General features: G+C 33.6%; 1 protein-coding gene across 15 annotated transcripts in view; it reads left to right on the plus strand.

The window, feature by feature from the left end:
• Positions 1 to 20,657, plus strand: part of Fmr1 (fragile X messenger ribonucleoprotein 1) — a 33,908-nt gene extending 13,251 nt beyond the window's left edge. Inside the window, exons 6-17 of one of the 15 annotated variants that reach the window (XM_076918643.1) lie at positions 1,107 to 1,200; positions 1,287 to 1,403; positions 3,531 to 3,701; positions 3,803 to 3,881; positions 6,878 to 6,987; positions 8,235 to 8,366; positions 8,840 to 8,902; positions 11,025 to 11,111; positions 13,551 to 13,746; positions 15,215 to 15,397; positions 16,034 to 16,116; positions 18,220 to 18,534. In XM_076918643.1, coding sequence (XP_076774758.1) covers positions 1,107 to 1,200; positions 1,287 to 1,403; positions 3,531 to 3,701; positions 3,803 to 3,881; positions 6,878 to 6,987; positions 8,235 to 8,366; positions 8,840 to 8,902; positions 11,025 to 11,111; positions 13,551 to 13,746; positions 15,215 to 15,397; positions 16,034 to 16,116; positions 18,220 to 18,381 — 1,477 coding nt within the window. In that variant the 3' untranslated portion in view covers positions 18,382 to 18,534. Of the gene's footprint in view, positions 1 to 1,106; positions 1,201 to 1,286; positions 1,404 to 3,530; positions 3,702 to 3,802; positions 3,882 to 6,877; positions 6,988 to 8,234; positions 8,367 to 8,839; positions 8,903 to 11,024; positions 11,112 to 13,550; positions 13,747 to 14,462; positions 14,697 to 15,214; positions 15,398 to 16,033; positions 16,117 to 18,219 lie in introns of those variants that run through there. The other 14 variants (XM_034485025.2, XM_034485022.2, XM_034485023.2 and 11 more) reach the window with 14 other exon arrangements.
• Positions 20,658 to 21,224: the final 567 nt, after the last annotated feature.

The raw sequence follows: 21,224 nt of genomic DNA on the forward strand, positions 1-21,224 counted from the left end.
AAAATAGTTTTTTCCTAGTTATATAAGCAAGCAAGTCCTGTATTTGTTTAAACTTATTTAATATATGGGTAAAGTGTGTAAATCTACATTGAGTTCTCTAAACAGATTTTTTTCATAAGCTTTTAAAATTTTGAAAATGATAATTCTATCAAAAGTCACTTTGTAGACTACAGAGTTTTCTCCTGATGCTTTCCTTTTAGATAAAGTATTTTCAGAAAAAAATACATACTAAGTTAGAGCTGAAGAGGCTTGGAAAAGCCCTGTCTCTAATCTTTTATCTGGAACGATGTTAAACACTTCAGATAAGAGATTGATTTTTTTTAAGGTACAGTAAGTCTGATGTGGACTACTACCCTAGATAAATGTCATATTATAGTTCAGAATACATATATATATACATATATAGTTAGAAATTCTATATTTAATTCTAGATATGATGTATGCAAGTAATTTTTATGTTTTCATCTTTATTTCAACAGACATAACTGCTCTTAAAGCTTTAAAGGAGAAAGGAGAGAATTCAGATACCCTATAATTTATCTCCATAATTTTTCAGTTTGCCTGAAAAAAATATTGACATGTGTAAACAAAATCAAGATTTATGCAGAAAAAAAGTGATTTCCATAAATGTGTCTTCTTCAGCAATCTAACCCAAACAACAATTCCTTAAGAGCATAACTGTTTAGCTAGATATGGTACATGCCTGTTGTCTGAATACTTGGGGGGTAGAGGCCAGCCTCAGTTGTATAATTGAGTTTAAGACTAACCTAGGATAACATACATGTGCACACACAGAAACACATGGGTAAATAAATGCTTAAAAAATAGCTAGAGAAACACAGGAGATGGGGTGACGTAGATGCAGTGTTCATGAAAAAAATTTTCTAAAAAATAAAAAATGTTTTAATTAGCTGCTTTTTTTACCCTTTATTGTGTCAGATGTTTGCTTTATTTCACAGATGTACAGTAAGAGAACATAACTTGTAAATAGAGCTAACATTTTACATAAAAGAAATTTAGTATAAATCCTGAGTTCTTAATCTGCCTGTATTTGTGCTAGTAATTGGTGATCATTCATATTAATGATGAATATGTTTTATTTCTAGGTGTGCCAAAGAATCGGCACATAAGGATTTTAAAAAGGCAGTTGGTGCCTTCTCTGTAACTTATGATCCAGAAAATTATCAGCTGGTAATTTTGGTGAGTGTTTTGTAATTGTCTATTTTGGTTTATTTCATTGGGGGCATTTGCTTTGGTAACAGTGTTGTTTATTTTAAATCACTCAGTCCATCAATGAAGTCACCTCAAAGCGAGCCCACATGTTAATTGACATGCACTTTCGGAGTCTGCGCACCAAGTTGTCACTTATACTGAGAAATGAAGAAGCCAGTAAACAACTGGAGGTATGTTCCTTTCCCTAGCACTGTTGGTAAGGCTGTCCAGAAATAGTGACTATAAGCTTCTCAAATTCAAGTATGGACAGCTTGTTTTACTATTTCCTATTTTCTTCTAGTTTGGAAATTTAAATTGTACAAAATTATAAGCATACTAAAATTTTCATGCTTGATTTTTTTTTTTTTTTGAAATTACACAGCAGTCATATATTTTAAAGAGATTTTGGACATTTCATTTTTACCAAAAGTTTGTCAAAGCTGCTATAATGTGAGACAATACTTCTTCTATGTAACATGTTATCATTAAAGTACTAGAGAGTATTTAAATATCTAATCTTATTCCTTTCATTATGTATGTTTATCTCTGTTTAAAAGGGTATAGAACTTCTTCATTCTAATTGGTTGTCACTCTTTAAAACTCCTGTCTTCAGATTCCTGCCAGAGGCTATTTCCCTAACTTACTATTTCGTCTCTTAAGGTGCATTTTATCTACTTTTATTAATTCTCCAATAATTGCCATCACCATGCATTTATTTTCATTGATAACTATCTAGTACTTCCATTCATTACCATAGAAACTAAATGGGTTTTGTTGTAATGTACCAACTCAATTAGATTACTGTCAATTTGAAGAGTCTCTCATCATTATTCATTTCGTCAGGGGGAGTCATCAGTTGATACAGCAAAAGAAAAGGGGAGTTTGAAATTACAGTTTAAGAAAAAAAGTTAGTCAAGGCTGTGAAAATTGCCACTTTCCAACTTGGTGTGTGATTGGTGAGCTCTTAACAGAAACGGAAAAATTTATTTTTGTTTGCCAAATGGCTGTTGAGGTCTGTTTTATTAGGTTTTTTTTCTCTCATTCTTTCTTGATGTCCCCCATGTTCACACTTTTGTGGTTTAGTGATTTTTCTCATAACTTTTAGGCCACAGCAGCCTTCTTTAATTTCATTGTGAGTATTATGAACATGTACTCATGTCTCTTCTTAAGCATCTAATTCTTCTTGAATGTTCTTTACCATACCTTTGGTTTACATGTATCCATAAATTTTCAATGGGAAGAATGAACCAGGGTTATGAATCAAGATCCAAAAATGTGACTTCTTGGAAAATCCTCAAAGATTTCATATACTTTACTACCATTACCTTTAAAAACAACTCTTGTTCTTTTAAAATTGCTTACATTAGATATATTCATTCATTCAAGTTATCTGGTGTGTTGAATAATGATAACTATATGCATGCCTATTTTCTTCACTACTAATATTAAAGAGGTTCATAAATCCTTATAAGAAATGCCCATTTTTCAACATGAGCCACTAATCTGTTTGGTTTTCATTAATGGCATGCTAAACATTCAGTTTTGATATGCTTCTTAAAGACAGTGATTATCCACATATGTGGGGTATCATTGGAACTTAGTTTTGTCATTGCTGAATATTTTAAAGAGTTCATGAAGCTTTTATGGATTCAGATCACAAAGTCCAACAGACTCTGAAGATATAAGTAATGCAAAATTGATATTTCTGTATTCTGGGAGTGTTCACTTAAACTGCTTAACCACAAAGTTTTAGTAATTTTTTTCCCTTCATGGGGAGGCAGGGTGGCATGTTATCTTAATACCACATTTCAGCAGAAGGATGTATAGATCCACCATACCTGGTAATATATTATGAAAATGGCACCATTTCTAGAAAAGTACTTATACATCCATAATAAGTACAATGAATAAATTTTTTATTAAAGATGGCATTTTTAATTGTTACTTGAATCGAGTCTGTCAGACCTAGTGAGCTGTTCTTAATTGGGAATATTTGTCTGCTTCTTACGTTGTAGATATCATTGAATAACAAAGGCAGCCTTGCAAATAGGTTTGCAAACATAGCCTTGAAAACCCGTCAATAAGTTCTTTCCTGTTAACAAAAAAAAAAAAAAAAAAAAAAAAAAAAACCTGTTTTAAATGGCATAGACCTTCAGTAGCCTCAAAAGAACTTACGTGTGATTCTAAAATTAGTTTTTCTACTATGACAATTTATAGGACCCTGATATTTAGGGTCAAGACAATTTACATGGCTGACCTAAATTAAATTGTCTTAATAATTGATAAAACATGTTAATCAGTTGTGCATTTCTCTTCAGAGTTCAAGGCAGCTTGCCTCAAGATTTCATGAACAATTTATCGTTCGAGAAGATCTGATGGGTCTAGCTATTGGTACTCATGGTGCTAATATTCAGCAAGCTAGAAAAGTACCTGGGGTCACTGCTATTGATTTAGATGAGGATACCTGCACATTTCATATTTATGGAGAGGTAAATATTTCATCAATTGCCCCCTTCAGAGAAGCAAACAAATAGTATTAAATGCCAAATCTTCTGTCTTCATACTATACCCACTCACCCTTCTTTATTAGGATCAAGATGCAGTGAAAAAGGCTAGAAGCTTTCTGGAATTTGCTGAAGATGTCATACAAGTTCCACGAAACTTAGTAGGTAAGGCAAAAATAACTATTGATATATACCACAAAGAATAAAATTCTAGTATATAACTGCCATACTAGTTAAATTTCTTTTCATCATTGGAAAGTGTAATCTGATTCAATCTTTGAGATGTAGCCTCTTCTTACAGTGTATAGAAAATATATACTTAAATATTATATTTTCAGAAGATATACAAGAAGTACTTTGTTAGTTCAGACTTATAAATGTCTGAAAGGATAATTTTTACCTACCCTCCTCAGGGCATATTTATTTTTATCATAGCATTGGATTTTTTTCCCAAAATGACTGAAAATTGAAGCTTTTATAGTTTGGTGATATTTGATAAAATAATATTATTCATGTCCGTTATCTTTGGGCTCAAAATCTGGATATATCTAGATTAGACATAGTAAGTTTGAAAGATAAATTAACACCAAATGTCCTTGGATTTTATGGAGTCAGTAGTAGTTCCTTATAAATTGATAAATACTGTTTCCTAATCATCACTGTGATGGGTGTTAGCATAGGAACTTTTCACTAGCATTCCCAAATTATTCAGTTGTCTTTAGTAGAACAAACTAAAACCAGTTATAGGTTTATTTTTAAAAATGAATTTGGGGCATACCACTTCTTAATCCTCTTATAGAAGTATAAAATGAACAAACTTCCCATGTATTTTATGTACATAGCTTAAAACATTCATAGGCTGCATTTTGTTTGAATCGTAATAATCTTCCACTGTCATTTAAAAATTATTAGCAATAGCCCAACATTCAGGAGACAGAGGCACAAAGATCACAAATTCAAGGATAGCATGGGGTAGGGGCATAGCAAGATCCTGACTCCAAAAAAATGTTCAAGAGTCATGGTAACTTTTACTATTAATAAAAAGAACTTGAAGGTAAAGTACAAATGTTAGTGAAATTAGTTTACATGTATGCTACACCACAAGAATGTGAATGTAGTGTTACCAGCACACATACCAGTTGTATAGAAGATATGTACATAGCACAGGATGAACTGATGATTATGGTAGAGCCATAGATGTCCATTAAAATTTATTTTGCTAGTGTTATAGTAGGTGAAAATGTTTATACTTATTTGGTAGCATTATGACTTCGGGTGACTGATTTAGCTCTTGAGAGAATTTTTTTCCTTCACTTAACATGTATATCAATGTGCTAATTCAAGGTCTAGTTGCTTAATGAGGTGTTGTTATGTGTATATAGTACCTAGCACAGTTCTGGGCACAGAAGGAAACTCCAAGTTCTCTTTTGTTTATTCATAATTGTTTCATTACAGCAGATTTATAGTAAATGTTTTGTTGGAATTTGGAAGTAACTGCAATATACAAGTAAACTTAGATTTTATTAGATTACCAAAGAAGAAAGAGATTATACCTGTAGTCTTGCATTAAGTTTAAAGAATGTTTAAAGTTACTATGTACCCATTGCAGTCAGTCCAAGTGAGTTTTCCTTTACTTGGTAAAACAAGAATTCTGTTTTGGTGAGGCATGCTGCAACACTAGGAATACTGGACTCGATCAGAAATCAAGTTTTTATAGTGTTTGCCAGGCAGGAGTTCGGGATGATATCTTAATCACTATTACTTGAGTTTTCTCGAGTCTCATCTACTGATAGATTACGTTTTTCACAAGCCTTCTTCAGTATGTACACCAATTTATCTTCCTTAAAAATCTACGTGTTCTTTCTAGACTTTGACAGTGAGTTTGTTTAAACAAAGTACTTAGGATAGTTAAGATACTATCTTAATAAAAACACGCTAAAATCCTACTTTTCTTTATCCTAATTTATACCTTTATTAAAATTAACTTTCATGAATATGCAAGGATTTTACAGAAAAAAAAGCAAACTGTGGGGAATATTACAGGTAGGTTTTTTTCTAGATTTAATAGTGTATAATTTGTAAATTCTTGCTTTACACTCATGTATGATGGTGGCTATGAAAGCAACCATGTCCTAATTTTATATATAATTAAATTTTATACAACGAAGCAAACAATCAATTGCTATTTATTACTACTACTAGATTTTTCTGAGTTTCAAGTGATATTACTAAAAAACACATACAAGCCTTTTTTATTGTAGTTTTTGAGTTTTCTGAAAGTGTGCTTTACCTATGAATATGCTTCTTTATATTATGACTAATGCATAGAAATAATATTCTGTTAGCAACATTGGCCTGAAGAAATTTTGTTCCTTTTAGATATGTAGACAGCTTTCTAAGCTCTTTTGAAACTTAAGAGCATCATTTGCAAATGTGCCATACACAATTCTAATTATAGTTCAAATGTATAAATGGGGAAATGTGAATCAGAGCTAGATGAGAATTGAAATTGTCAAATAAGCAAATACATTTATTATTTCTTTTTTTCTTAATTCGCTTTTTAGAGATTTACAGAGTACCAAATAACCACAGTACTACTGAGTTTAAAGTATACACTTTTATGTGAGATAAGGAGTTAGAAACAGTGATCACGGGAGTGTTCACGGAATTTTGTTTATTGCCTTGCTTGTTCTTGACTATTTGCATTTATTGCATTGCTAGTCCCTCAACCTAGAACTGACCTTAATACTTGCATGTAACTAAAATGATTATAAAAGCAAAAAGGAGGGGGGGGGGTGGGATGGCAGGGTTCTAGGGAGGGGAAATGGGGCAAGGGGATGACATCTAAAACGGAAATAAATATCCAATAAAAAAAAAGAAAAAGAAAGGAAGTAAAAGGGGGGGTTCTCTTTGAATTACCTTTAAAATTTCAAAATTACCCAATCAGTTCATAAGTATTAATCAACTGTAGTACCTGACCGAATGAGTTTAATGATCTAATCAAGGAGACTAATTTATAATTAAACTATCTTTTTAAAAAGCTTCTGTTTTGAATCTTGTAATCCAGTATATATATATGAATGTGTAATATAGTTTATAGTGGAATGTGCTTGTAAGATTTGAGTGGTACCTTAGAGCTAAACATGAATTATTTATTTTAGGCAAAGTAATAGGAAAAAATGGAAAGCTGATTCAAGAGATCGTGGACAAGTCAGGAGTTGTGAGGGTGAGGATTGAGGCTGAAAATGAGAAAAGTGTCCCACAAGAAGAGGTATGTAATAGTGCTTATTTTTCTGGTTTGTCTAAGAGGAAGGAGTTTTGTTTGTCTTGATTTTTTTTTAACATATTAACACAGAGGCATATATTTTGTGTGCATATATTTTTTTTCTTTTTGTGATACTCAGAATCAAATCCAGGACTTTGACCCTACTGGTCATGTACTCTACTATTGATAATTGTTCTGATTATCAGACATGCTTAATACTATGGATAGTAGACTATCTGTTTTGGTTTAGCTTGGTTTTTGGTTTTTCAAGACAGAGTTTCTCTGTGTAGCCCTGGCTATCCTGAAACTCTGTAGTCCTGGCTGACCTGAAACTCAGATCTGCCTGCCTCTGCCTCACAAATTCTGCGACTAAAAGTATGTGCCACCACCCAATGACTATATGTTTTCTAATGCTCGGCTTTAGATAAGTAAGTTTAACCTGTATTTGTCTTCATTTTGTGATCTTATAATGGGTATTCGTGAGTTTGCTACTATAAAGTGTATATCACTGGTTCAGCTATTAATGACAAAAACTATGCATAAACAACCTTGATAAATGCTTTTGTTTGAGTGTTATGTGATAAGTGAATTCATTCTGTGTGTGCTTTTTCTGCACATAAGATCACTTCCCCCAACATGACTTAATATAACCCTCAGTCCTATCTACCTGGACATAGGCTTATTAGTGTAACCTTTTAAGTATTTGTATGAAGTATGGAAAGGGACAGCATAACCCTTGATTCAATTGTACTCTCAAAATATTGTCCATGCACAAACTTATAATGTTCACATTAACTAGGTCTCTTTTGTGAAAGGTTATTTTAATTGAAGTTAAGTCTATTTAGAGGTTTTTTTAAAGTTTATTTTTATTCAATAAAGTGTGTGTGTTGGGTGGGGCAGGGGGAGCTCATTTGTGAGCTGCCTGACACAGGTGCTAGAAACCAAACTTGGTTCCACTGCATGAACAGTACAAGCTCTTAACCGCTACTAAAAGCCATCTCTCTCTAACCCCTGATTGGATTTTTAATTGCCCTGTAATTGTATATGTCAAAACACTTTATAGTAATCTATGTTCTTAAACACCATTGTTAAGGGGAGAAGGTGAACTTTAAACATTGTTTATTCCTAATATATTGAATTATCAGATTTCTTTATAAATAACTGCCTATGCTTAGCAAAAAATGTTGACACAATGATAGAACTAAATACTCATAAAATTGGAACTTTTTTGTGTTTTATGTTTTTTAATCAAGGAAATTCTGCCACCAAGTTCCCTACCTTCCAATAATTCAAGGGTTGGACCTAATTCCTCTGAAGAAAAGAAACATTTAGATACAAAGGAAAACACCCATTTTTCTCAACCTAACAGTACAAAAGTCCAGAGGGTAAGAATTTGTCACCTGTAACCACACTAAAAGTAATTTCTTTGACACAGATTCCACATTTGGTATTTGGGCTATTTTCTCTGGTTAGATTCATAGGCTACTTTTACTCTATGTTTTCACATAGGATTGGTACCATATGAGATAGAAAACAAAGTAATGCATATTTTTCAATTTATTCACAGTGACAAATCTTAAGCTTTAAACCTAGTGGGGTTGCTTTTTTTCTGTTGAGGGTGGACTTTTTTTCATGCTATAACTCCTTAAACTTTGCAGGTGTTATAACTCAAAGTGTACCTTCTATTAGATATGTTAGTTACTTCTTAAAGCCATATTTTAGAAACTGGTTTTCACTATTTGAACTAACCTATTTAGAAATGAGTTTAGAAGTCCTGCAGTGAAAGTCCTGCGTTCAGGCTTCTGTGTATCGTTCATTATAGTTAATCACATCACTTGCATTCCTTATACTGCTTTAGGTGTTAGTGGTTTCATCAATTGTAGCAGGGGGACCCCAGAAACCTGAACCCAAGGCTTGGCAGGTAGGAAACCATTCCTTGAAAAATACATTTTAAGTTGATATTTTAATGTTTATTCCCCTTGTTAAGAAAGACTACATACAAACGAGCCTCGTGGTTGGGGGCTGGTGGAGGAGTGTTTGTGGGTATTTGGATCCACGGCCCTGGGCTAAATCTCAAACATCTTCATTCCACTTAGAAGTTTTTCCCTTACATGTCCAGTGTCATTTTCTACTAGTCTTCCCACTGTGTCTTTAGAAATTTTGATCTCTACTGAAGTTCTTGGAATTCTAAAATTTATTATAATCTTTGCTGCTTCTATATGTGTACACTAGAAACCCAAGTGTGGTTTTATTCTTCCCAGACTGTTCTTTTTCCTGCATTTGCCTTATCACTTTGACCGTGTTGTGTGTGTGAAGTTTTCCTTGTGTACCTACCACAGGTCCTCCCACCTGCTCCATCTTCCTGTGTGCTCACCCAGAGCGTGTTTTTAGATGTTTTCTTGTTGGTCTCTTCAACCACATTGTAATCTCCTCAATGTCAGGGTTTTGCCTGGTACTTGAGTATTGCTTAATAATAAGAATGGTATAACTCAGAAAAGACTAAAAGCAAAAATGCCATTTTATACAAATAACTAAAACTACAAGTGAATTGGACATGCCTTTCTTTTGGGCATCCCTGTTCTCATCTTAGAAAAGAGAATCACTTTGTCCTAATATTGACAATCTGTATTTTCAGTTCAGATCTTCTGATTAGACACTTGAGTTGTCCCTGGGTACTCTAACAGTTTGTACCGTGTTATAAGAGAAAATAGGTTTAAATGATGTTTTTCAAATTCTGCCTAATTAAGTCTACAGCAGAGAATTAAAAGTTTTTTTGGTGATTACTTGGAAAGCATGTAGTATTTCATGACTAGATATTTGGCACTTGGAAATAGTACACTTAATGCCTTTGTGACTATACTAGTGAGAAAAGGAATAATATTGGAGGGGGGTACTTCTTATAGTACAAAAAAAAATCTTTACAAGTTTTCTTCAGCACCTAATAGTTCAGATAGTCACTGCTACTAGGAAGCAGTGCCTTACCTACTATATGATAATCAGCCTATAAGCAGTATTTTCTGATGGCTTAGTTTTATTTTTATCAACAGTAACATTCTTGTACAAGGATGTAGAAAATCCTGTGTCCTTCCCTTTCTATCCTGAACCTACTATATACTGAATATAAGCAGGGGAAGCATCCCAACCATAGGTACATGTTCTAAGAAATGTTCTTTAGGAAAGAGTGACACTTTGCTCAAAGGACAAATTCCTGGCCTCCTACACCTTGCTTCTACACTCGTCATTGTAATACTATTTATTAGTTGTGTGTGAGTACCAATAACCATGTATTTTTTCAGTAGCAAAATGATTGAACTGTTCTCAGCTTAGAATGTGTCTTATTTGTCCCCTCTTTGTACACCTGTGGCTAGACTTCCCTACTGGTTGTGATAATGGAATGGTTTGGGTTGTTTTTTTCTTCTCTTATGCTGATGAGAAATTTAATATTTAGATTGTATCTTTAAAGCAATCCCTATATTAAAGTGGTATATACCCAAGGTTTTCTTATGATTGAACTTTGTAAGATTTTCATAATATACTTCTAAAATTTTATGGACTTATTAAATATTATGCTTATGATTTTGCCTTGGTTTTTGTTCTTATACTACTCAGCATATTTTAATTTAAATTCTAATTTTTGTTCATGATTTGGATTCTGTTGATTTGGTTGGCAAAATTGAAGTTTTTACATATATATATCCTTGGTGTCTGATTTTAAACTGAATTTGATTTAGGTAAAACTTTAGTGAGTGAATTAAAGCATAAGTATTCATCTTGTTTACCACAGTAAAGCTTGCATAATTTTTAGTTAAATGTTATTTTGTCAACATTAAATGGTAGTCTTTAAAACAATGTGATATTTAAGAAATCACTATATTGATCTGCCCTTGGTTTTCCATATTGATTTATATTTTAAACAAATGTTTGTGTGCTTTTTACTCACCAGACCCTGTGCTAGGGATTAGTCATTAGGTTTTGTTTTTGTTTTTGTTTTCAGATTAACCATCACTAGTTCTTTAGGTTCACTGTTACGATTTCTTTTTCAGGGTATGGTACCATTTGTTTTTGTGGGAACAAAAGACAGCATCGCTAATGCCACTGTTCTTTTGGATTATCACCTGAACTATTTAAAGGTGAGGACAGGATGACTTTTAACTTCTACTCCTCTTGTGCTGAATTATTAAAAACTGTATAGTAAATCCTTCCAAAACTAAGATCCTTCTAAGCTGTGCACAACAGTATATGACTTTGAAAAATAATAGATAAACTACATTGTTTTAGTTTATTTCATCTAAAAACTTAAGTTAATTTTTAATTGTAAATCTTAGGGCTAATGTCCCAGTTCTCAATACATTCCTATATTTATAGTTATTCTTCTGTTAAACCCTTAGATTCAGTTTAGGTAATGATTGTTGTATATACATATACATATGTATATATATATATGCATGTATATATTTGAACCTTCTAGCTTTTATGGATGTTTTCCGATCTAAATTTTGTGTGTACTTGCCTTTGCTGTCCCTCCTATGTTATTTATCAAGGAAATTCTGACATTTCGTGAAGTTCTCTGTTTAAATATTTACTCTTTGTACTTCTCTTTATATTGTGTTAATCAAAATGTAAACTACTTGTGCTTTCTTGTATATGCTCATCTTACCAATTTTACTGTTATGCCTCCTTTAGCTTGCAAGCTGGGAAGTAGGAACCCAGAGGCTATTAGTAAAAAGAGCATGGGATTGGCAATACATTTATGAAGTAGCTATATGATTCTAGGCTAGTCACTGCCCTAGACTAAATGCTTTTTCAATTTCTCTTTGGCCCAAATATAAAATTTAATGAAATGAAATCTTAATTGTTTTCATTGTTATAATGTCTTACTTGTTAAAATACATACCAGGATTATTCTATAGGTCTTCTTTTAAAAGTCTACAAAATAATCTAAGTTCTATTTTATTCATGATACTAACTTAAGATGTCTTTGCTGACTTAAAGAATAAAATGTGAATCAGTTTTCTAGTAAGTAAAAGTGAAAGGAAAAAATGGTGCAGTACCTGGTCATTTCATTCATTCTTAATGGTGGTCAGTTAATAAATAAAAGTGGGAAGGTTTCATCCAGCAAGGTTTGCATGGGTAGGATGCCACTTTGATTTGCTTGTTTATTTTTTGTTGGACAGTGTTTTATGTGCAATCTGTTGTATGTTTTCCTTTATAATTGTCACTAAAAATAATTATTGTGACCTAGGTAGATAGAGGTGCATTATATCATGTCCCTTGTTCTTTCAATTAATGCTTTTTCTTAGATATTTTGATTTATTTTTCTCTATTGGATATTTTGTCTGTTACTGGCAGCTGTTCCGTTGCCATTCTTATCATCACCAAATCATCTTTTGGTTGGTTCTGGCATCTCACCAAAACTTATTGCTTTACCTAAGTAGAATAACTGGAATACCATTCTCTTATGCAGTATCTAGATAACACATTCCATTAGCTAGAAGAAGTATACCTTTGCAGGAAGCTACTCATTCAACTAGTCTTTCCTTTTTCCTACTCAGTTTATTACTGATTCTGGTTTAGAGAGCAAGTAAAGTTCTCTGTGAATTCTCAGTCTGACCGTTTTCCCCCCACATGTTAGAACCAAGATTTTGACAAATTAGTTTCAGTGACCTCTTCTTGACTGACACACTGAATATTTGCTGTAGTTACAAATCTTATTTTCTGTAGATAATAAATGAGATGCTCATGGAATGCTAGAAAGGCAAGGATTAAAGTGAAAGTTTCATCTGGATTCAACAGATGCCATATTATTGTACATACTTTGTATAAGGGTCTATCAGTGGATTCTGGAGTTGACATAACCCAGTGTATATTGTTTGTAATACTTGTTTAAGCAGAGTTTTAGCATTTTAAAAGTTTGTCAAGGCATGATGTGAGAGCTAGGTGTTTTGATGGGAGACCTAGGGATTTCTTCCCCTTTGCAATATAATGGAATATTAGCATGTTAAGTTCACTGAAAATAAGTAATCTTTAATTATATAAATTATATCCAAAAATAGTACATGTTCTTTTAAAAATATATCCCAAGCATAATACATAGTAAATTAGAATATTAACTGGCAAAATAATTTCATTGAGCTCATTTATGTGTTTTTTTTTTTAAGGTTAGTTGATTAAATCTTAATGTCTGTCATCTATCTGTATTATACTTTTTAGTATTGTTTTAGTCAATCTTATATCAAAAAGTCCCCAAACTAATGTATCTCTGCCTTATCCATAGGCTAATTTGAATAGCAGTGCCAAATCACTCAAATTTATTTAATATAACTTTAAAACTGAGTGTTTTTGTTATATTTCTAAGTCTTGACATCAGTAAGTATATCAGTAGTAATCTTTCTTTTTAAGGAGACCATTCAATTTCCTAATAATTCTGGGTTAATAGTGTTTACTATAAATTTAGAACTGAAATCGAAATATTTTCAGTATACTTTTTTTTTTATCTGATGAAAAGGAGAAAGGTATTACTAAGTAAAATGTCAAATTATTTTTACTGTTATCTTGTATATTTTAAATAGGAAGTAGACCAGTTGCGTTTGGAGAGATTACAAATTGATGAGCAGTTGCGACAAATTGGAGCTAGTTCTAGACCACCACCAAATCGTACAGATAAGGAAAAAGGCTATGTGACTGATGATGGTCAAGGAATGGGTCGAGGTAGTAGACCTTACAGAAATAGGGGGCACGGCAGACGCGGTCCTGGATATACTTCAGGTACAAACTAAGCATTTTCCTCAGTAACTTTATCTGTTCCTAGACTTAATAGCTGCTAATCTCTAATATTCATTAGAACTCCATTATATCAATTTCTCACTACATGGTTTCCAACTCACATTGGGTCAAATTGTGTTTCAAGAGACATGTAGAGTAAAAGCCTGTTAATGACACACATAGTTCACAGGGCAGTTGTGAGTTCTGTCCATATTCTAATTGGGGATAAATCTGCTTAAGCCCTTGTGTGTTGATGACCTAAGACCTCTCCTGATTTTATTACTGTATAGCCAAAACTTTTTTCATTTGTGTACTGTGGCTCATTTTTTGTCAGGCATGTGCTGGTCATACTTGCTGGATGGACTGTGTAAATCAGGGGTCTGCATCCTATGGCTCATAAGATGATTTTGAGTGGCATGGCCAAAGTCAGCCATAGGCACAGTCAAGAAGTAGGCGAAGTGTCTCTTTGCCTTCCCAGCTCTTCTATTTGTGCTTCTTTCTTTTCTCCCAGTAACTTTCAGTGAAACCAGTGCCCAGCTACGAGTTCCTACTGTCTTTCTTGCTCGACTATGTATCTACTATGTAACTTGCTAATAATGGTATAAGGTATAATCCATCTCACAAATATTTGCATTTCAAAAGGGAACTCTTTAAGATGGAAAAGCCTTCAAGATCCACAGGAGTGACGCTATAATGGTGAAGCTATAATTGCTCATTAGCTCCAACAGAGGAAGAGAGAGGTAGTAGAGGTGATATTCCAGAGTGGGGAAAGACACCTGCTCATAAGGCCAACCTTGAACCTAACCCTTAACCCTCCTCCTGTCAGTTTGTTCTTTTGACCAATGAATTTCCACCTCACCGTGGAGCTCTTTTTCCCCCACTCCCATCCCCTATATCATTAACCCCCTCAGACATCAACAGTTGTTTTATAGTGATCCTTTGTTCAGTCATTCCACTGGGAGTGGGAGGGAAATTGTGGGCCATGCATCAGGAATGCATATCCCCTTTCATTGGGGATAATCCCACAAGAGCCCCTTCCCTGAGACACAACAATCATGGTGGCCTTTATTGGCTGCTTTTATATTTGGCCAAAATGTGCACATCCTTTTGTCCCTGTGTTTATTAAAAACTCTCATTATAAAAGTTTTGACTATCAAAGTATTACATTGTTATAGACAATTTTTCCTCTATTGATCACAGCTATTTAAAGATATGGCACATTCTTTAAAAGATTAGGCAGCTAACAAAACACCTTTTTAAAAATAATGTATAACAAAAATTACTTCAAATATGACAAGCCCTTCACTTTGAATTTAAAATCACTTGTTTTAAAGCATAGATGAGTATATTCTTTGGTAGGCTTCTAAATTGGGAAGAATATTGAGTCACCCCTGAAACTTCATCTCTGGAAGCTACTGTTAACCTTTTTTTTAAAGTCAGACAATGGTATATAACTTTTAACTCTCGATAGGAACTAATTCTGAAGCATCAAATGCTTCTGAAACAGAATCTGACCACAGAGACGAACTCAGTGATTGGTCATTAGCTCCAACAGAGGAAGAGAGGGAGAGCTTCCTGCGCAGAGGAGACGGACGGAGGCGTGGAGGAGGAGGAAGAGGACAAGGAGGAAGAGGAAGAGGAGGAGGCTTCAAAGGTATAGCTGAGAAGTAAAGGTTAAGGGCCCTTGAGATGGCTCAATGGATAAAAGTATTGAGTGCCGATCATGAAACCCTAGTTCAATCCCCAGGACCCACATGGTGAAAGGAGTGAAGTGACTCCTGCTACTTATCTTCTGGCCTATATGTGAGCTGTGTAATATGTGCCTCTCTACAGGTACACCTCAAAATAATAAAAATGTAACAATGTTTTTAAAGAGAGAGAAAAATTAAAAGTAAACTGTTTGAAGCTGAGTAAAAAATCTTGGTGATATATTGTTTTATGCTTATCATCATCATAGCAAATGATTAATTTTGTATTTGTTTGACAGAATATTAGACAGCCTTCCTTATGATTTATGGAAGCCATAACTAAATAGTGATAACTAATTTATATTCTTTGCAGTTCCTAACCAGCATCTGATTGTTAATCCAGATGGATCTGTTGATTCATAAGATAATATCTTAAGAATATTTTGTACCTTGTTACCAGAATAATTAACTTATATAATTGGAATTGGTAGGCTCTTCACTACATTTTAGCTTCAATTGTTGGTCTGAATGGGGAATCTGAAAATAGAGAATTTTGAGCAAATTTTTAGAGTCACTAACTTTATCATTTTTAAAATATATAGGAAACGACGATCATTCCCGAACAGATAATCGTTCGCGTAATCCAAGAGAGGCTAAAGGAAGAACAGCTGATGGATCCCTGCAGGTAAAACTTAGGTGATTCTTTCCATCTAAGTAGTTTGAATATGGCCATTTGAGAGTAGAGAGGTTACTTTGCTTTATTTTTCAGCATGTTCATAGGTAATAAATTCATACTATCTGAAATATTTTTTCTTCAACATTACAGTTGTGGACAGTCTTAGTCCTTTGTGACAAATGTACAAGTATGAGGATTTTTCCAGTGAATATATGGTTTTAAATATTGGTGAATACTTTGGCAGCCACATTGTAATTTTTAGACTCAGTGGTGGTTCTCTAACCTCTCAAACAAAATATTCTGAATGAAATGTACTAAGTGTTCCAAGTCAGGTACCCTCTCACTTTAACTGCAGAAATAACCTGTTATCCTCATCTGTGTGTAGTCATGGTAAGATAGGGCTTATGGTGTCTTCGTTTCCATTCCCTGTGGGTCAGCTGTTTATTTACATGCACAGTCTAGTCTGAGGATCCATTCTCAAGTGAGCTATTGTCAGTGCTTAAATAGTTGTTAAGTAATTTCAGGTTTACTCCCTGAACAAATCCAGGCACCTTTGTTAAGTGTTTCATTTGTATTTTATCTCAGTTAATCTTATAGTAATTCACTGAGATAAGAAGTTTTATTATCTAGTTTATAGGTGAGTAAGTAGAAGCTTCAGTTAGTCGAGTGCCCACAGTTACTTAGCTAGCATATGGTGAAGTAATATTCATTCAAACTTTGATACCTGATTCTCAGAACTCATGTTCTCTTTCACTTTATCTGTAATGTTAACTCTAAATTTTTAAAGCAAGTAGTGAGTTCCTTTCTGTCTAGAAACCAATACACATGATTAGCTAGTTTTAACTCAAAAATGTTACAGTAGAATCTTCTGAATTTATCCCAAATCTAAGGGAATCCTAACTAACTTCATGGCATGGTCCTTTCTGAAGGACCAGATAGAAAAGGCTAATAGTGTTTGCCATTGACACTTAAAATAGTTTATATCCCTTAGAATCTTATTTTTAAATTATGTTAATCTTCATACCTTCCTGGGATTTTAGTTCTACAAATTATTGTTTCCAGATTTCCCCTTGCCATTCTGTTCTTTGAGATTCAAGTTATTCAAGTTAGAGAGCCATCTGACTCTTCTTACTGAAGTACAAGTTCCTAGACTGATACAAACTAAGATCAAAAATTTATGCTAGAACATTATTTGGAATTTCAATGGCTTTTTGTGTTTTTTTTTCATGTATTTATTTTATGTGTATGAGTATGTAGGTACATCAGGCATTGGAACCTCTGAAACTGGAGTTACAGGTGAATGTGAGCCACCATGTGGGCACATAGGAACTGAACCTAGATCCTCTGGAACAACAGGGGCTCCAAACTGCTGAGCCATCTTCCCAGCCCCTACTATTTAGACTTTGAAGCAGCTATAAAAGAGGTTTCTAAAAGGATTGGGTGGAACTTTTGGTATAGAAAAACTTACTGATATCATGATATATATGTAAAAGTGGGAACTAAAAGTAAGCTGATGAATGCGTTAGTTGAGTTTTCATTCAGGTGAAGCTGTCATAGGAAGACATTTTTTTGTCTCGGATTTTATAGTTGTTGCAAAATAAGTCATTCCTTTTGAAATATAGCATTATTGTGAGGGTGCTTTGTGTATGTGCATGTGTATCCATATGGCTATATACTCTGCCTATAGCTTATATATCTTCTATTAGCTAGTAATAGTAATTTGTTTTGAATGGTTCACTATTTTATTTTTTTTTAGGATATAAAGTTGAAGAATACAAAGTGAGATTTTTTTTTCTTATAGATTAGACATAGTGAGATGGCTACTGTTTTTCAGCAAATAATACTGTTTTAAAAACCTAAACCAATAAAGAACCTACCATGCTTTAATTTCTTACAGTTCTATTTTCATCTGTATTTCCCTTCTATTTTTTTGAGACAGGATTCCACTTAATGTAGCACTGGGTGGCCTAGAACTCAGAGATCCATCTGCCTCTGTTCCCCCACTCCCCCCTTTAACATGTGGAATGTATATTTCAGGCGTAATATTTGTTGTGAGGCCATTTATGTAGGATCTGGTGTGTATGTATATATAACAATTATAACTTGTTTTAGATCAGAGTTAACTGCAATAATGAAAGGAGTGTCCATACTAAACCATTACAGAGTGCCTCCAGTGAAGGGAGCCGGTTGCGTACGGGTAAAGATCGTAACCAGAAGAAGGAGAAGACAGACAGTGTGGATGGGCTGCAACCTCTCGTGAATGGAGTACCCTAAATTACATAATTCTGAAGTATATTTCCTCTACCGTTTCCGTAATTCTTACTCCATTTTAGAAAACTTTGTTAGGCCAAAGACAAATAGTAGGCAAGATGGCACAGGGCATGAAGTGAACACAAAATTCTGCAAAGAATTTTTTTGATATTGGCCATAATCAACAATCTTCCAGATATGCACAAAAAGATCTTGAAATTTGAAGCATAATTTTTAAGTATACTTAACACTTCAGGGCAGGATTTTACTTTTATTTTTTAAAAATACTAAACAGTGATCTTTATTAACTAGGACCATTTTCCTGCATTGGGCTATATAACTCAGTAGTACGTTTCAGTCTTTCTGAGTAAATCACATTTCTGATAATTATACTAGATCTCTGTCTTCAGTCTCATATAAAGTCTTCATGAAATGCTGTGCCATTTCATGTCCTGTGTCTGTTTATGTTTTGGTCCACTTTACCAGTATTTTAGTGGACCCTGAAATGTGTGTGATGTGACATTTGTTATCTTCATTAGCAAAAAAAGTTGTATGATCTGTGCCTTTTTTATATCTTGGCAGGTAGGAATATTATATTTGGATGCAGAGTTCAGGGAAGATAAGTTGGAAACACTAAATGTTAAAGATGTAGCAAACCCTGTCAAACATTAGTGCTTTATAGAAGAATGCATGCTTTCCATATTTTTTTCCTCACATAAACATCAGCTTAGGCAGTATAAAGAATAGGACTTGTTTTTCGTTTTTGTTTTGTTGCACTGAAGTATGACAAATAGTGTTATTGGAAGGGATATGTAATTTTTCTGTATAGACAGGAGAAGAAATAACTATCTTTTCATTTGGGAGAGGCTAAATATGTTTTCAGCTACTTGCAAATCTTCCTGGTCGAAAGTTAGTAGGATATGCCTGCTCTTTGGCCTGATGATGAATTTCAACTTAGAAACTTTTTCTTTTGTCCTCCCCAATTTTTGTCAAGTTTTTCATTCATATTTTACATTAAACCTTATGTTGGGGAGATATGAAGGTCATCTTCATAAATACATAATAACCCTCAAAAGTATATAGGTACTTTGTCTGAGAAACATTGAGAGCAGGTTAAATGTTTTATAACTTTGAAATACAAAGTCTAATGTATAAGCAGAACTGAAAAGCAGACCTACAATTGGTTAACAAATAATTCTTCATTTTTTTTCTTTTTGGATGTGTTGAGTCTTACTCTTTCTTTTTTATTTTTCTCTTTTTTAAAATGAATGAAATTTACCGAAGAAAAATATGTGAAGGACCTTCACTCTGAGATGTTATATTTTTCTTAAAAAAATAACTCCAAGTAGGGGTACCACTGAATCTGTACAGAGCCGTACAAACCGAAGTTCTGCCTCTGATGTACTTTGTGAATTTGTTTCTTTGAATTTTCATTTTTCATTTAGTTTTCCTTGCATACAAATAAGCATATAAAATGGCAACAAACTGCACATGATTTCACAAATATTAAAATGTCTTTTAAAAAGTATTGCCAAACAGTAATGTTGATTTCTAGTTATTTATTCTGGGAATGTATAGTATTTGAAAACAGAAATTGGTACCTTGCACACATCATCTGTAAGCTGTTCAGTTTAAAATACTGTAGATAATTAACCAAGGTAGAATGACCTTGTAATGTAACTGCTCTTGGGCAATATTCTCTGTACATATTAGTGACAACAGATTGGATTTTATGTTGACATTTGTTTGGTTATAGTGCAATATATTTTGTATGCAAGCAGTTTCAATAAAGTTTGATCTTCCTCTGCTAAATTGATGTTGCAATCCTTACAATGATTGCTTTTAAAATTTTAAGGTAGAAAAGAAATCTATAGAAAGTGTTCTGTTACAAAATGTAACTGTTACCATTGGAAATTACACGTGTCATAGGAGGTTAGCCGTTATTTACCAACTTTTAAGAACGTAATCTTGTTTAATAAGGTGAAATATCAATAATTGGTACACAGTCACAATGTACCATTAAAATATGCACTAAGTCTCTTTTTTACAAAGGCTGAATTCAGCAAGGCGCTAACTTGCTTAAATGTGAATTACTAACTTCTAAAACTGTAATTTGATTCACATGTTTTCAAATGGAGTTGGAGTTAATTCATATTACAATATTTGTGTGCAAAATGTGTATGTTTTTCAGTTCAAAGTCATGTTTTTAAAATCTTATTAAAGTTTCAAAAATCTGGAGATTGTTTATCTTATCTAGATGTAAATTTTTATTAAAAAGTTGCACTTATGAAAAAGCAAAATACTAGTCTGACAGATGTTTGCTCTGGTTTTAAATTTCGACACAAATGACAAAACTAATGTGTTGGGATTGGAGGAGATACTTATCATTCAAAGCAAATGATCGTTTTGCATGTTCCTTTTTGGTTTTTTGTGTGTGTGTGTGTGTGTGTGTGTGTATTAACAGAGGTCAAAAGAAAGAGTCAGATTCCCTGAAACTAGAAATACAGGTTGCTGTGAGCCACCATTTAGGTGCTGGAAACTGAACGCAGGTCTTAATAGAAGAGGAGTAAGTGCGCTCTTAGCTGCTGAGCCATCCTTCCAGGCCTGTTTATAAGTGTGGTAGAGTCTTACACTGTAACCTAAGCTGGCTTGGAATTCATTGTATAGACTGGCCTTACCTCCTGAATGTTGGGATTTAATATGGGTGTGATCCTGGCGTCTATGTGCTTTTAAAAAACAAAAGTGAAAGTTTGTGTGCTTTTTAAAAAGAAGTGAGGGGTTCAATTTGTGTGGATGAGCAAGAGGTGGGAAAAGCCTGGGAGGAATAGGGTAAACCATGATCCTATGTTGAGACATAGGATTCCAGT

This window comes from Arvicanthis niloticus, chromosome X, assembly GCF_011762505.2.
Source record: "Arvicanthis niloticus isolate mArvNil1 chromosome X, mArvNil1.pat.X, whole genome shotgun sequence".
Lineage (NCBI taxonomy): Eukaryota > Metazoa > Chordata > Mammalia > Rodentia > Muridae > Arvicanthis > Arvicanthis niloticus.